The sequence below is a fragment of the Rhineura floridana genome, chromosome 20 (assembly GCF_030035675.1).
Source record: "Rhineura floridana isolate rRhiFlo1 chromosome 20, rRhiFlo1.hap2, whole genome shotgun sequence".
In the NCBI taxonomy this organism is placed as follows: Eukaryota; Metazoa; Chordata; class Lepidosauria; order Squamata; family Rhineuridae; genus Rhineura; species Rhineura floridana.
Window position 1 is genome coordinate 993,446 of NC_084499.1, and position 15,296 is coordinate 1,008,741.

At 49.3% G+C, this 15,296-nt stretch overlaps 1 protein-coding gene across 1 annotated transcript; it reads left to right on the forward strand.

Moving 5' to 3' along the window:
- The first annotated feature begins 1,992 nt into the window (after positions 1-1,992).
- TPRN (taperin) lies at positions 1,993-13,229 on the forward strand. The gene is made up of 4 exons (XM_061604118.1): positions 1,993-4,153; positions 9,694-9,871; positions 11,187-11,314; positions 11,621-13,229. Exons 1-4 carry the CDS (start codon positions 2,153-2,155, stop codon positions 11,681-11,683), a joined length of 2,370 nt encoding a protein of 789 aa, XP_061460102.1. The 5' UTR covers positions 1,993-2,152; the 3' UTR covers positions 11,684-13,229.
- Positions 13,230-15,296: the final 2,067 nt, after the last annotated feature.

The following is a 15,296-nucleotide window of genomic DNA, read 5'->3' on the forward strand; positions in this document are numbered from 1 at the left end:
TTGGGGGCACATTCTTCTATATTAAAACTGGGAGGTCTGCCACTCATACCCTCATAAGGATACATTCATATTTTCCATTGTTAAGCAGCCCTCAAGTGTATGAAGAGGTAGCTGAGGCAGTAGGCTCAGTATCTGATGTTGGGGCGACCTCAAAAATCTTTGGTCATGCTGGGTCCCCCATATCTCTTTAGAAAGAGACAGTAGGAGGGGTTCTGTTTAGGCATTTGCCTAATCTAAAATGTATGTGGGGTACAGGCTGTGGTTTCTTGGCTAGTGAGGAAAATACTGTATACATGCTCAAATGATCTCTTGCCTTTTATTCCCTATATTCTATGGCAGAGGTTTGCCATTAAGGGAACTTTTCCACAAGTTCTAGGTTAAAACTAGGCGCTCAGAGACTCCTTTCAGGGAGAATGCCCTGAAATGGGAAAGGTGGTTTCTTGTTTAAAAGGTTTAACAACAAGAGAAAAAGTTAAAACAGGTGGTTTACTTTATTGGTTTTAATCAGAGCCACTTCTGAAGTGAAGTGTGTTGGATTAAACGCTGGGGTTGGGAGATGGGAAAGGACCAAAGATCAACTATCATGTAACTCTTTGCTAGGAAACATAAGAGTGTCTCTGCTCAGCCAACATGAACAGAATTTAATGTGAACTGGAACTGAGCCCCAGAACCTGATTTCAACGCCAGGATTTTGCTTTGAACATATGAAATAGAGATGAAGAACAGAGGGCTTTGGAGTATCTATGTTTTTTAAAATTTAGTAGTAGCTGATGGATTCTGCTGAGGAGACCCAGCTGCAAATCATTGCTTTGGCTGCAATCCAATACACACTTACCTGGGAGTAAGTCCCATTGAACCCAATGGAGCTTATTTCTGAGCAGTCATGTATTGGATTGCAGTCTTTGCCTCAGCCTAGTTGGCCTACCTGAGAAGATTGTTGAGGACAAAATGGAAGGTGGGGGGGAAAGGAAGTTGTGCATTGCTCTGTGCTCCTTGGGTAAAGGGGAGAAAAGTAACGTAACAGATGCTGCCCTCATAATTGTCACTAGAAATAAAAGAAGTTGGGGCAGGTCTGTCTGTGGTCATGATTAGGAAATGAGCATCCAGGTTCGGAGGCAATATACTTCTGAAAACCAAATGCTGAAGCCTAGTGAAACAGGGAGGACCATGGCTGTCCAAAGGAAACTCTGTGGTCATTGTGGTGCTGGGCTGGATGGGTTGAGCAGGGCTCCAATTTGCTTGATAGAGAAACAGCACTCTGCACATGCAGGTACCCCTGCTGTTTTAGTTATGTATTTCTCCCTTCAGGTCTTTCCAGCGCTACTTTCTGTAGGTCTGGCTGCTGAGAGAAAGCACTCTGCACATGTTTAGAGGCATCCTTGGTTTTCAAAAATAAAAGACCAATCAAGGTCTAGCATTAGTAATTAAGCCCCTATCTAATCACAATGATATGTCCAATTAAATCATCCAGAACTGGGATTCCCCGGAAGGGAGAGTTACAACAATCTCACCCCTCCCTATTTTCGCCAATGGGTGATGAGGTGAGCAGACAGACGAATGGGTTGACCAATAGGTGCAGAGTCCCGACACGCGAGTGTCCAATCGGCGCATTTGGAGGGTTGGGCTACTCACAGGGCATAGGTTAAATCTGAGGGCTGTTGGAGTCTCTTAGCCAATGAGATGCAGAGGCACTATCACGTGCCCAGAAGCCGATTCTCACCCACCCTTGTGAGGCTGACGGATTCGTAGGCGGGCGTAAATTGTTGGCCAATAACACCCGTCGCTTTCTCAGGGGGGACGTCGAACATTTCGCCCAATGACAAGGTACGAGGGCGTGGCGGTCGACCTGACAGCCAATCACTTGTGCTGTCACTTCATGGCGAAATGACGCCAAACACCATGCCCAGTGACAGCGCTCCTTTTCTATTTGTAGGTGGGCTCTATTGGCGTTCAACTTCTTCAGCCATTCAGCTTTGCGCTACCTTAGAGCCCGCCCCTCTACTTTTCAGCCAATGGCCGTCGCGTCCCGGAAGGCCCTGCCCCCGTGGGCGGTGCCGTCCTAAGGACAAGCGAAAGCGTCAGCCGGTCGCTCCCGGGCGGCGGCGGTGGCCGGCCGGGTGTGTCGGTGGGTGCCGGCGTCCATCCGTCCGCCATGAGCAGCCCGCCTTGGTCCCCGGGCCCGGCAGTGGCCGAGCTGCCTCCTTGGAAGCGGGCCCTCCTGGAGCGGAAGCGGGCCAAGCTGGTAGCCGGTGCGGAGCTGGAGGTCGAGCGGGGCCCGTGGAGGCAGCAGCAGGTGCTGAAGCAGCCGGCTGGGGCGGGGGCTGAGGGGGCGACGGCGACGGCGAAGCAGCCGGAACCGGAGCCCAGCTGGGCGGCGGGGGAGCGGCTGGTGGTGGCGGAGAGCCTGGGCCCCTTGCGGGAGAACCCCTTCATGCGGCTGGAGAGCGAGCGGCGGCGGGGCAGAAGGAGGAGGGGGGTCCCGCCCGTTCAGCCTCCCCCTCAGCCGGGGCCGCCGGCCGCCGCCTCCCCCGCCTCCCCCCCGCGGGCCGCCCCGTCCCTGGAGCCGCCGGCCTTGGCGCGGCTGCTGGAGCTCTACGCCTCCATGCCGGGCATCCGCACGATCCGCGCAGACAACATCCTCATCATAGAGTCCCGCGACGAGGGCGAGGCTGCCCCGAAAGATCTGGGGCCGCCTCGGAAGCGGGGCGGCCACTCCCCGCGGCCCCACCGCCAGCCGGCTTCTTCCCCCGGCAGCGGCAGCAGCATCAGGCAGGACCCCTTCCGGGATCTGCTCTCCCGCGGGGGATCTGCTGTCACCGAGATCCGCGCTGCCGAGGTCGTCATCTACGAGCCGCAGCCTATGTCTCCATCGCCTCCTGCTGCGCCAGGGGAGGACCCCGAATCTGAGCAGGGCAGGGTCAGCCGCTTGCTGCAGAAATTCGACCGGCGGCCCCGGAGCGCCATGACGAGGGGGAGGTGGTGGGGTGGCGATGCCCCCTGCCCGGAGCCGGTGGTGCCAAACACTTATCCAGGGGAGGCTCCTGCTCCGGCCTCCCCTACCCCCGGAGCCCGTCCTGGTTCTCCACGCAGCCTCCAGCCTGGCAGTTTTGTGCAGAAGACCGGCTCCAATTCGTTCACAGTGAATCCCCGAGGATGCCGCCCTGGGCCTGTTGCTCCTGGTCACACTGCTGCTGCTCCTGCACTCAGCAATGGGCCCATGGAGCCAGAAGAAGCTGCTCTACCAGCTCCACCCAGGGGTCCAGGTCGTCGTGTGGCACTTGCCACCCCAAAGCCAGTGCCATCGCCAAATACCACCGCAGCTGTCTCCCCAGTCCAAGCCAACTCGTGGAAGCCAAAGCTCCCAGGAGCTGTTGAGAACCCGCCACTGCTGTCCCCACGGTCCAGTGCCAGCCTGGACAGCAATGCCACAGCCAGCTCACCCCAACCCACCCTGCTCCTTAGTTCTAGCTGCTCCTTTGAGATCCGCCCGGCCCCCAAGCCAGACCTGGATGTCATCCCTGCCCATGATCTCCAAGCGCAGGCCTTGGCCAGCTTGCGACTCAACTCCCGCAACTCTTTCCTCTTTGTCCCACTCCGCAAAAGGGAAGCCGCTGCTGCGCCTGATGCTACTGACACCCACCCATCTTTGTCAGGGGGCCCCCACTCAGCTTCCTTGGAGAAGCCGGTGGAGGCGTTGGTGCCTGTGACTTACATCGATGAAGACTTGGTAGAGTTGGAGGCTGGTCACTTGCCCCCCTTGAAAGCCCTGAGTCCAAGGCTGGAGGGCTTTGATGTACCCACAGAAGGTAACTTGGCCCTTGATGTGGAAGACTCTGCTGTGCTCTCATATAGGCCCCATCCTGCTGGCTTTGCCACCTTGTCTCCGAAAGGTAGCAACACCTTTACCATTGTGCCCAAAAGGAAGCCCCCCTCTGCTGGGCTGGAGACCTTCAGCAGAGTTCGGCTGCAGGAGGAGGAAGAGGAGGAGGAGGAGGAAGAAAGCCAAGCCAAAGCCAGGACTGATGTGTCCCACCAGGATCTGGGGCGCCTTCTCAAAAAGTGCTACCCCACTGTGAATGAGATCGAGGTGATAGGGGGCTACCTCTCTCTTGACAGGTCCTGCATGAGCAAATCAGGCTCCCGGCGCAAAAAGGTAATCTCCAGGCAGTCATGGTGATCCGTCATTTCTATGCTACAGCTGCATTAGGGGTGGGGGAGAGAGCAAGCCCATCTCATCTTTCCTGGCAAATAACCAAGACTGTAAATTATCTACTCCCAGCCTTCTGAGTCTTTGCATTGTTTAGAACATGCCATCCTAACATTGAATGAATCTGTTTACAACTGTTCAGTGAATGAGAGTACTGGGTAAGGTTTTGGCACGACTGACCCAACGCATACTTAAAATGTGTTTTAAGAGTTAGCTTAACTCTTGTGTGAGGTTATCTAATGTGAAATTATTCCAAGTGTGGAACCAGAGCAGAATGTTACCCCTTGCACATGAGTCAGTTTTTTCCAGCCCTTGTTGGTCCCCCCTAGCCTATGTAGCTAACAGGAAATGGTGAAAGCTTGCATTGCTGACTGCTTGCATCACTCACAGGAATGTCGTGGAGGAAAAGAAATCTTTCTTGTCACAGGGCACTTGCTAGACTTCAGGCCTGTGCTGTAACATTCATCCGGAATATAACTTTTTGCTGTCCAGGGTGGGTCCAAATAGGTGTGATCAAAGCGTTTGGTTGTGCCATTAGGGGTGGCCTGGGCCGGAAAGGGAGGCAGGAGGGCAATGGTGCTCCATCACTGGGGTTCTCTGTTGATTGTGTGAGATTGAGTCTTGCTCTAGCCATCATAGTCTCATAATGCACCTTTCAGGAACTGCAGGCAGAACAGGTGAGCTACGGAGAGCCAGTTAAGTTTGGATGAACCTGATGGTTTCAGCGGTTCATAATGAGATTGTTTCATATCAAAATGGGTCATGGCACTTCTAGCTGCTGAGCTTAAAGAGTACTGTCGTTTATTCTTCATGTAGATTCTAGATTCTGTCTCCTGCGGTATTATAAATTCTCCACTAAACTCAGAATTCCGGAGGTAATATGTACAGATGTTCATGCCCTTTGTCTTGGGAGTGACCCTGTTATGGGACTCCTGGTAAGCAAGTGGTTGAAGCATCTTTTATGTAGGCTTCTCCTGTATTTGACGAATCATTTTCTTAAGAGCCTGCAAGGCTCTGTACCAGTGCATCGCTCCTTGTACCAACAGACATGAGATTGTAGCTTTGTCTGGATACCAGAAACTGGGGGGGGGGGCAGCGCTGACACTGGTACGCTGTTTTGACATAAAGAGCCATGGCTGAGCTGAGAGGATTTGGGATATGTTGGATGTTGTTAGACAACATTGCTGTGGTGCTTCCAAGCCATCTGGGTTTTGAAATAGGATGCAAGTCACCAGTGAATCTGAAGCAGGGAAGAGAAGATTGCATGGATCATATCTTCAGGAAAGCGTTTGAATTATGTTTGAAAACATGGCCTAAGTAATTTGGAGCCCTGACACCAGGAGTTCAATTGGCAGGAGAGAGGGCTTTAAACCATTGCCTGGTCCAGTTACATATCTTAAGAGGAGGATATATTATTATGACTGTGCTCTAGTCTAGAACTCTTGAATCCTTTGGGGGTTTCCAAGGGTGGGAGGAGGGAAGAAAGAACAGGATTTTCTCCTCATCCTGGTGTTTGGCTTTCTGACTGATCATGAGCAACTGTAAGTAGGCTTTAGATGGTGTTTACCAATGGGCCGGTGAGGGACTGACATTCAAGTCCCTGTGGCTGAAAAACGTAAGCATATCTGCCAAGATGGTGCAGGGCAAAAACTGGCTTAGTTCTCTTGTGCACCACCTCCTACTTCTGCAAGATTACAGCTGCTTAGAATCTGACCCAGATGGAGTCTGGTAGCTTTATTGTTCTCGACCAGTAAGGAGCCACAGTGCCAAGCAGTAGGTGTGTTTTTCAGTAACACTGGAGTGTGTTCTTTTTAAAAAACAAACAAGCAACTCATGCAGAACCTAGCAGAGCACGTTGCATTGCTGAATGAGTCTGTACTGTTGGATCTGATTGCCAAGTTGTATCAAGGAAGGGAAAATGAAAGAAAGCAAGTGATCAAAGATTAGGCAGTGATGTAGTTTTGGCTGGAGGAGGAAGAGAAAAATCTTAATTAATTCTTTGTGTATACACATTGCTTATGGCTAAAATTCTGTTTGAGACATTTGAGCTCTACTGTTGTGTTGGCAAAATCCATTTTTTGTGCTGAGACTTGCATTCCTCCTATGAGTGTCTTGAGGCCTTGTCTCTTGGCCAAGAGAGTGCAAAGGTGTTCCTGAAGAGTCCTTTTCCCCCACCCGGCTTGCCTGTCTGATGTTGCTACTTATACATTGCCCTGTGAAGAGGAGGAAGGGACCTTATTACTGAACAGCCTTTGTGCTGCTGCTGCTGTTGCTGTGTTCAAGTGGCACCAAGGCTGTTGGTTCCTGGCTCTCAGCCCCTGAGCGCAGGTGACTATCAACAAGGAAAAGGCAAAAACAGTTTAATAGTCCATATCCATCTTTCTCTTACTAGAGGAAAAGCTGCTGTGAACTATGTGCCTTTCTCTATCCTTGAGCTTTCTTGTAAAGGGTTACTTTTACCCCAGTAGGAGAGTGGTCCCCACTTGACACTGACTTTGTATTTCCCTCCAAGTCTTGTGTTGCCACTCAATTAATTCTCTAAACAGGGCCAGCCTGGGAGAGTTTAGAATGGTTTACACAAGACCTTGGCTTCAGTGGAGCCTAAATGCAGATAATGTGGCTTAGCTTTTAAAAATAGCTTTAATCTGCTCCATGATTTACTGCTTGATATTAAGAATTCTGATCATTAACTTGCATCATCTTTTCCTGCCTAAATGTACCAACCTCACCTAGAGGCACTAGGGAAGACATGACCAGCATTGTGTATTTGTTTGCTGCATAGGCAAAAAGCAAACATAACACTATATTTCTGTCAGGTTGTGTGGTCTGTTTAGTATTTGAGTGTGCTGCCCATATTGCCCCCAGCTGTTCCACAAGGAGACCGTTTGCTTCTCTTCCCATTCAGCCAGTTATGATCAAGTGCAAGATCCAAAGTCCACTCTCTGCACATTTTTCTTGAGGAATTTGACACTCCTCTGCCCTTGTAAATGGCCTGCCGTATTTTGAGCCTGGCATACTGCTCTGTCTGCCATGTGCCTTAGCATATTGATTACAGGGAGCTGTTCACTTTGAGGGCTCTGTCTCCTGTAAGGGGAGATTCTGGCACTTTGGTACAGGACCCAAGAGGATGGGATAACCCTATGGCTGTCTTTCCCCACTGGCAGAGAGCTACAGTATATGGCCAGCTTCCCTGATCCTGGGCTGGAAAAACACTGGCAATGTACCTTAGAATTGGGGTTGTCATCTGTGGTGTTCTGTGACGTGTGCTCTTAGCATACTCCTCTGTTACAATCCATAGGTTTGGGCATGTGCTAAATTAAGGCGGGGGGAATTCTGCAAGTCGTGTGACTTTGCGTAAAGGTCACATTTAAAGAAGCACATGGAAGGCAACCAGGCTGGTGAGGGGTCTGGAATCCAACTGTTGAAAGAGCTGGTTACGTTTGGCCTGGAAAAGGAAAGGATTAAGGGGTGAGACGGTCACTGTCTTCAAATATCTACAAGGCTGTTGCACAGAAGGTGCAGCGGATGTGTGTTCTAGAACTAACTGGCTAGAAAATGCAAGGAGGGGAGATTTCAACTGCAAGTGTGGAGAAGCTGCAGTGAGGGCTGTTTAGCAGTGCAAGAGGTTGCGGTAGGGTGGGGTGGGGGTGGCAGGATCTCTTTTGCTGGAGGGATTTTTAAGCAGAGGTCATCTCGGGGGTCCTGTACTTGGAGGATTCTTCCACTGAGCAGGAGGCTGGTCTGGATTACCTTAAATGCCTCTTCAACTCCATGATTCACTGTGCATCATCTGGAACTTTGGCCTCTGCATCTTTTTTGTCATGAGCAATAGTCTCCACTCTGTTCCAAGCACATAACATACCGAACAGCACCTTGTCCGTGTGTTGGCTTTGCTGGTGATAAAAGCTTCGCCTGTAGGCTGGGGTCTGAGTGCTGTGTTGTCACAGTGAGGCTGTTGCAGGGCAGCTGCCCTGGCTACCAGGACCGACGTGCAGCCTTCATAAGATGCCTTTCTTGGTTAAGTAGGGTCTCCTAATTCCCAGGCATGCCGCATCATGGCCTATCAATAGATTCCTGGGATAATCCAGGGTAAAGCAATTGGCTAATTTAAACACTAAGCAGAAATCAATGCAGGCCTTGCGAGTGGAATTTCAGCCAGCCACTCCAGCTGCAGAGACAGTAGCCCTCTCCTCCTGCTGCTATTGAATGTCTCTGCTGAGAGAGAGAGCAGAAGGCATCTCTGTAGGTGCTAGAGTAACAGTAAGAATGAAGGCCAGGATCATGAAGGAGATCCTTGGAGTGCACGAGGGAGACACAAGGAGCCCAAGTAGGCCTGCCTGCCTGCGAGGTGCAAACTCTTGAATTGAGGCCGGCTATGACATGGGACATCCTTGGCAGAAACCTCTGGGTTTAATAGGAGGTGTCAATTCCCACTTGGTGGTTGGGCTCCACGGGCTGATGCAAAGGCAGTAGCAGACAGTGAGAAAGACTTGCAGCTGCTGCTGTGCCAGGTTATAAGCCCTGCTGGATCTCTAGGGCAGCCCTTGCAGGAAGTGGGTCAGGCTGAAACATGCCTTGAAGCCTTGCCTGGGGGCAGCTTTGCCCTAATCTTTGATGTCCTGTCAGCGCCTGAAACTTTTAAAAGACTTAAAGCCTAAATGTGTACAATTGTGAGGATTGTGGCCTTAGCCTAGCTGGTGCTGAACCTGCTGGCAATGGATTTGGAGAAGCGTGCTTTTGCTAATTAGAAGGCTAATGCTAAAGACCTTTCCCTTTTTCCCCTGACCCAAGATGTGCATGATCCCCTGTGGCTTGAAAGTTAAAAAAATAAATAAATCTGAGAATGATGAGGTAATCTGGATGAAACATAAAGATGGATGCTTTGTATGTCACAGCTGGTTAGAGAGCTCTTGATGTTGAAAAGTGTTGCCTCACAGCCCGATGGAGGCAATCTGTCTTTTGTGGCTTGCTATGAGTATCTCAGCAGCGACACTTTGGAGATGACCTAACGGAGTGTTGCCTGTGGCAAGTCTGTGCAGTTGCTTAAAAGGCTGCCTTGGACCACTTGTCTGTGGTGACGGTTGGGGAGGAAATGGTACCTCTTATTTGAGCCATAGGTATTAGCTTGCATTGGCAGAAAGAGAAGTCAGTTCAGCTGGCAATCCCCAGTGTTAGAGAAATAGCGTGGCAACAGGTGCCTTGTTGGCAGCAAGAGTGCCTAAAGGCATTCATAGTATCTGTTCTACATTCTGTTGGAAAATCTCCAAATCCATCCAGAAATGGTTGTTAAAGCCTCTTATTGTGACTTAGAAGGGAAAAGGTGGGGCTTTTGTACCCATCTTCTTAAACTTTGTTTTTCTTAATGCGCAGTGTATCTGCAAGATTCTCACTGTGATCTTAAGGGAGAGTGAGCTAGAAATTCAGTTCTCTCATATTTTAGCTGGAGATTAAAATCAGCTTCCTGTTGCTGTTTTTGCTTGCTGCAGATGAAGATTTCTTTCAGTGAGACTAGCCTTCAGACAATGTATGAATACCCACCAGAGAGCTCCTTGGTGGAGGAGGAGGAGGAGGAAGAGGATGAATATGCCACAGAAGTGGATGAGACGCCTGCCTTGTTCATTCCTCGCCCAAGCAGTACTTTGCACCCAAGCACTACCAACTCAGGTAAGCCACATAGGGTTGTAGCCAACATTATTCCTACTCACAGTAGACCCATTGAAATTAATTGGCATGACTGAGTTAGTTCAGTTATTTTCAGTGGGTCTACTGTAAGTAAAACCTAGTTGGGCACAACCTTTAGTGTTGCAGGGCTACTCTACGGAGAGCATCCTTGCTCACACCTGCTCTGTGGTTGGCTGAAGCTGTTGGCAAACCATATTTTGTTTATTTTGATTATTTATAAAAAATATTTGTGTACCACTATTTCATTAAAAACATCAAAGCAGTTTAGAACATGTTTAAAACCACCACCACCACCATAGAATTAAAAAAAAATTAAATACAATAAAAACAAAGGTCAATTGTTGTGAAAAAAGCATCTTCTTAATTGCCTGCATAAGCCTGGCGAAACAAAGGTTTTCAGCAGGCACTTGAAAGTTAGAACAGAAGGCGCCTGCTGAATCTCTGTTGACAGATCATTCCAGAGAACTGACGAATGACACTGAAGACTCGATTTCATGTCGATATTAAATGAGCCTTGCCAACCTGGGGACAACCAGAGCCGCTCCTACGGAAGATCTCAGTGACTGAGTTGGGATATAAGGGTTCAGGTGGTCCCTAAGATGTCCTGGACTTTGTAAATTAATACCCCGAACCTGGCTCGGTAGTGGTTCAGAAGAATGAAGTGGCAACCTGGCTTGATATCTTTGTGGGAGCAGCAGCAGCACTGCCTTAAACTAGGGTAGGGAGGGTCTGTGGTCTTTTGTCCTTTAGAGGGCCCTCCCCTCTCTGCTCCCCAGTCATGCACACAATGGCGGTGACCAGACTGGTCATACTACAACGGTGAACTTGACCCCTTCCAGTGCATCTGAATGTAGGACAGTGACCAAGGAAGCAACCACAGGTTAGTAGCTTGTTGTGGTGTTCTCAGCTATTGCAGAATGGTGTCTCTCCACCCCACACACCCAGTTGTGTTTCCAGGTTTTCTGTGGGCATCTAGTTGCCCACTGTGAGGACAGAGTGCTGGACTAGTTGTGCCCCTTTCGGGGCCAGGCTCTTCTTTGGAGTCTGTTCACAGTATTAGCCATGCATAATGTGGGGAGCCTAGAACCTCTGCTTTAGGATGCTCCCCCCTGTGGTCTGTGTGCTGGCTGTAGAGCGGATGAGGTGAAGCACTGGATTCCTCAACTGTCAGTTTATTCCAGTCTCCAGAGAGTAAGGTCAGAAGATCAGCCCCTCTGGGTAGTCCCAGCCCCACACCATCTCTCACTTTGGCTTACTTGACTCCTGCTCAAACGCCACCCTTTCATGTTCTTTGTAGGGTTATCAAGTTACACCCCAAAGCACTCCATGGAATTCAGCAAGTGGCAGGAGCAGCAATATGAGGAGATACCTCCAAGCACAGGAGCTTTTCCACACGATGCTGACCTGCCAGGCAACCAAGTCATGGTAAGATTTGGGGGTGGAGGGGTGCGTTGCTTCCATTCAGCTCTCTGTGTCTTGCCCCCAGAGGTGGCATTCGCACATTTCCCTCTGAAGGCGACAAACATCAGAGGCAGTGCTGAAGGCTCTGAGCTGGCCAGCCATCAGGTGGCAAATGGGGATTGTAGCACGTGGCTTTGGGAAATGGGCTCTGTTGGATCCTTTTCTCTTCCAAATGGCTGCACTTCATTGGAAGTAAGACTCGATGGCAGGGCTTGCTGTGCTTCTCGCATTCTCCTCTGGCTGCTATTCCTTTTGTCTGTTTCCTTGCAGCTCACTCCAGCAGACAAGAGCAGCCTCTCTGACTTCAGTAGTGAGCCTGCCCTGTACTTCTGACTTCTGGGCTTCCACTGGTGCTGCACAGAGACCGCCACCACCCATGTCCCTGGTATCCTTGCCGCCGGGGGTTTGCAGAAGCACTTAACTGGGAGAAGGAGGTGGGCACTTGAAGCCAAGCCTCGCTTCCCTCATCAGGTACTGAGATGCCGTGGAGGTGGGTCCCATGCGGATCTTAGAGTGTCCCTTGTGAGGCAGCTTGCTTGTTCTGCCTGTGGCCTTAATCATTTTTGCTCAGTCCCTTTGCCGGAGAGTGACTCGCAAGGTGACTGGATGCTGACAGGGCTGCCCACAGCCCGACTGCTGCTTTTCTCCTTGCGTGGCTGTGTCACTGCCATCAGCCAGCCGTGTTTGCACTGGTCTAGCAATGAGCTTGGTGCTGGATCCCTGCAAGCAAGCTGTGACTGATGGGAAACACCACGTTGGGATTCATCTGGGGGAAGCTAATGCTCTGAAGGACCTGATGGGAGTTGCATATGGATTCTTCCTTTGTTCAGGTAAAGGTGAATGATATTGGCTACTCCAGTGGGTTGGTGAAAATGGTGAAAAGAGATGGAAGGCATTGTTCTCTGTTACCTTAAAGAAACTGAATGTGGAAAAAGATCCCCACACCCCACTGGTTGGCCGTGGGGGTGTATCCTTGGTATGACTAAGGATGGCTTTAAATGAACCCGTGGCCGTCTGGCTCTTATTTGCATGTGCCTTGTGGCAACTTGAACTATCTAGAGAGCCAGCCATTTGTGGCCTTCACTCACATGTGGAAGGTCCAACTGGCAAGCTCTCCACACATACTTGCCATGCTGTGGCTCCTAAGTAAGCAAGCTGCCCATGGCCCATTTTTTTTCCACTGGAAAAACACCAAAGCCCAATTTCAGGGACGGGGAGCAAAGTTGTTGCAATAGATCTTTTTCAGAGCTAAGACTTCACAGCCTGTAAGATAGCTACTTGTTCAGCCTAGCTCCTCTGTGTGTGTGTGTGTGTGTGTGTGCGCGTGGGCAATGATGGATCTGGTCCTTCATTTCCAAGTTGCAGTACATGACCTCTTGATACCACATACTCTGGAAACAGCTGGCCTGGTACATTCCATTTGCCCTTGCAATGACTTTTCTACTGACCAACCAAGCCATTTAATATATTCAGGTTATGGAGACTAGATTAAGTACTGTACATTTAGCTTCCAAATAGTGCTACATGCAAGGAAAAATTGATATGGGGTCAGAAATACAGTTGACATTAATGTTGTGAAAGACCCTCATGTTCAAAGACCCAGCTTCAAAAGGACCAAACTGACTTCTCTGAAACCTGATTTTTTTTTCTTTTGTCAAATCAAAATGAGCTAATTTACTGTGGTGATTTATAAAATGATCTGTGTTTTGCACTTGGTAACAATTTATTAATGGGGGGGTGGGTTTTCTAGACATGTGCTCAGCTGACCACTGTTACTGGGTCTGGCTGGTGGGGCCAAACTGCTGTACTGGTCATTCCCCCTTGAATGGTATCACTTTGTGCTTCCAAAGCTCATTAAACTACACAAGTGATTTCTTCATGATTGTCTGCCGGTATGTTTTTTCTTGACCATTGAGTAATGCTCTTAAATGCTTCCTAACTTGACTGTGAAGGATTTATACCTGTTTCTACCACTGCATGTCCTGGCTGCCAGGTCAAACCTAAGAGCAAAAAGGTGGCAGTGCAGATTTTAAAACTGATTCCTGGAGGAAAACTGATAGGAGCTGAGGAGTGTCTGGTTCGGAATGGATCATCCCTGAGTCCAAGGTTGAAAATGTGAGTCCAAATGGTGGCAGGGCAGAACTAGGCAATGAAACTGCAGCGATACATAATTGTCATTCAGAGAAGCTAAATACTGTGTGCCAGAATCATTTGGAGAGAGACTGTACAGATGATGATCATGTGCTAAAGCTAGATACCTTTGATTGGTGAGCTGGAGTGTTTGGTTTCAAAGGACAGCAGGGATGGGAAATCTTTTTTGGCCCAATGGGCAAGATCTTTTATCTCCCTACCCCCTATGGGCCAACTTTAAGAGGTGGGTGGGTAGTGACCAAGCAGGATTAACTTCTTCACTCGCCCGCAGCCGATTCATCCACATCTCTGCCTGCTCCGCATCTGACATTACGTGTAATGCCAGGTAGTCTAGTTTGGAGGAAATGGGGAGGCCTGGTAGACCAAATTTGACCTTCAGGCTGGAGGGTCTCCACCTTTCCTCTATAGGAAGGACAAGAAAGTGGGTAGTGGTGGAGTTGCTCTGTATGAGGACACAGGACAGACTCCTCCACAGAACTGCTGTGTATCATACCAGGCCCCAAATGTAATTTAGTATTAGGGCAGCCTTTCCCAATTAGTGGGCCACCAGGTGTTGGACCACAACTCCCATCAGCCTCAGCCAGCATTGCCAATGGTCAGGAAAGATGGGAATTGTGGTCCAACAACATCTGGTGGCCCACTAGTTGGGAAAGGTTGTTTAGGGGGATACTATTGCCCACCCACCCTGACTAAAATGCAGGGGATGATCTTGAGATGGAGAATGAAATGGAGGCATTCAAAGTGTTGTGACGAACAACTTCAGTTGCCCTCAAATAGACTTGAATACATACATGTTCCAGTTATGTAAAAATTTCTTTATACCCTAAATCACTGTGCCCTAGAACAGATAGTCAGGGGATCAATCCCGGACTTAAGTGGTGCGACATACAAGTGTTGCTGAACAGTGATCATAGTGTGTCAAATTTAAGGTACCCATGCATGTCAATTGTCAAGGAAGTCCAGCACAGTCACATCTGAATTCAAAAGAGGAAACTTCTCAAAAAGGAGGGATCTGGTAAAAAGAGAGTTGAAAGGGAGAGGCAAGAGGGTCAAACCTCTTCATAATGCATGGCGACTATTCAAACCCACAATAACAGAAGCTCTGCAGGTCAGAAAAGGTACTGCCAAGGCCAAGAGTATGCCTCTGTGACTAATGACCAGCGTCAAGGAAAGTATTTGGGGCAAGAAGGCATCCTTCAGAAACCAGTAGGCTTGGAAACGATTATGCATTTGCTAAACATTGACCACCATGTTGCAAAGGGGAGGACTAAACCATTTGCAAATGAAAGCTGTTGTCATGAAGCTTAACTACAGGGATGCATTAGATACATGAAGTGTATGCACAAGTAACTTTATTTCTGGTCATATAGGGAAATGAAACTGGGTGACACTGGTGACCAAGCAGGGATGGGGAACCTGAGGCCCTCTAGATACCACTGCACTGCAGCTCCCATTGTTCCTGATCATGAGCCATGCCAGGCTCACGGAAGCTGTGGCCCTCCAGCTCTGGCTGGACTCCAGGTTGCCTATCCCTCTTACTAGAGCAATCTCTTCTCACCTTATCTGCATGTAATGTCCTGGGCTGGGCCACTATCATGTAATGTGCTAGATGCTGTACAAAAACATGGAGACAACACGATGCTAGGAATTTCATGCGTCATTAGACAAGGAGAATGTATGCGTCCTGTCCAGAAACCTTTCCCAGTGGGCAAGAGTAGCTGCTTGCTGCTCAACTATCCCATAGGCTTGTCAGGTCAGTGGAATCTAATAATACTTTGTTTATAAAACAAGGCAG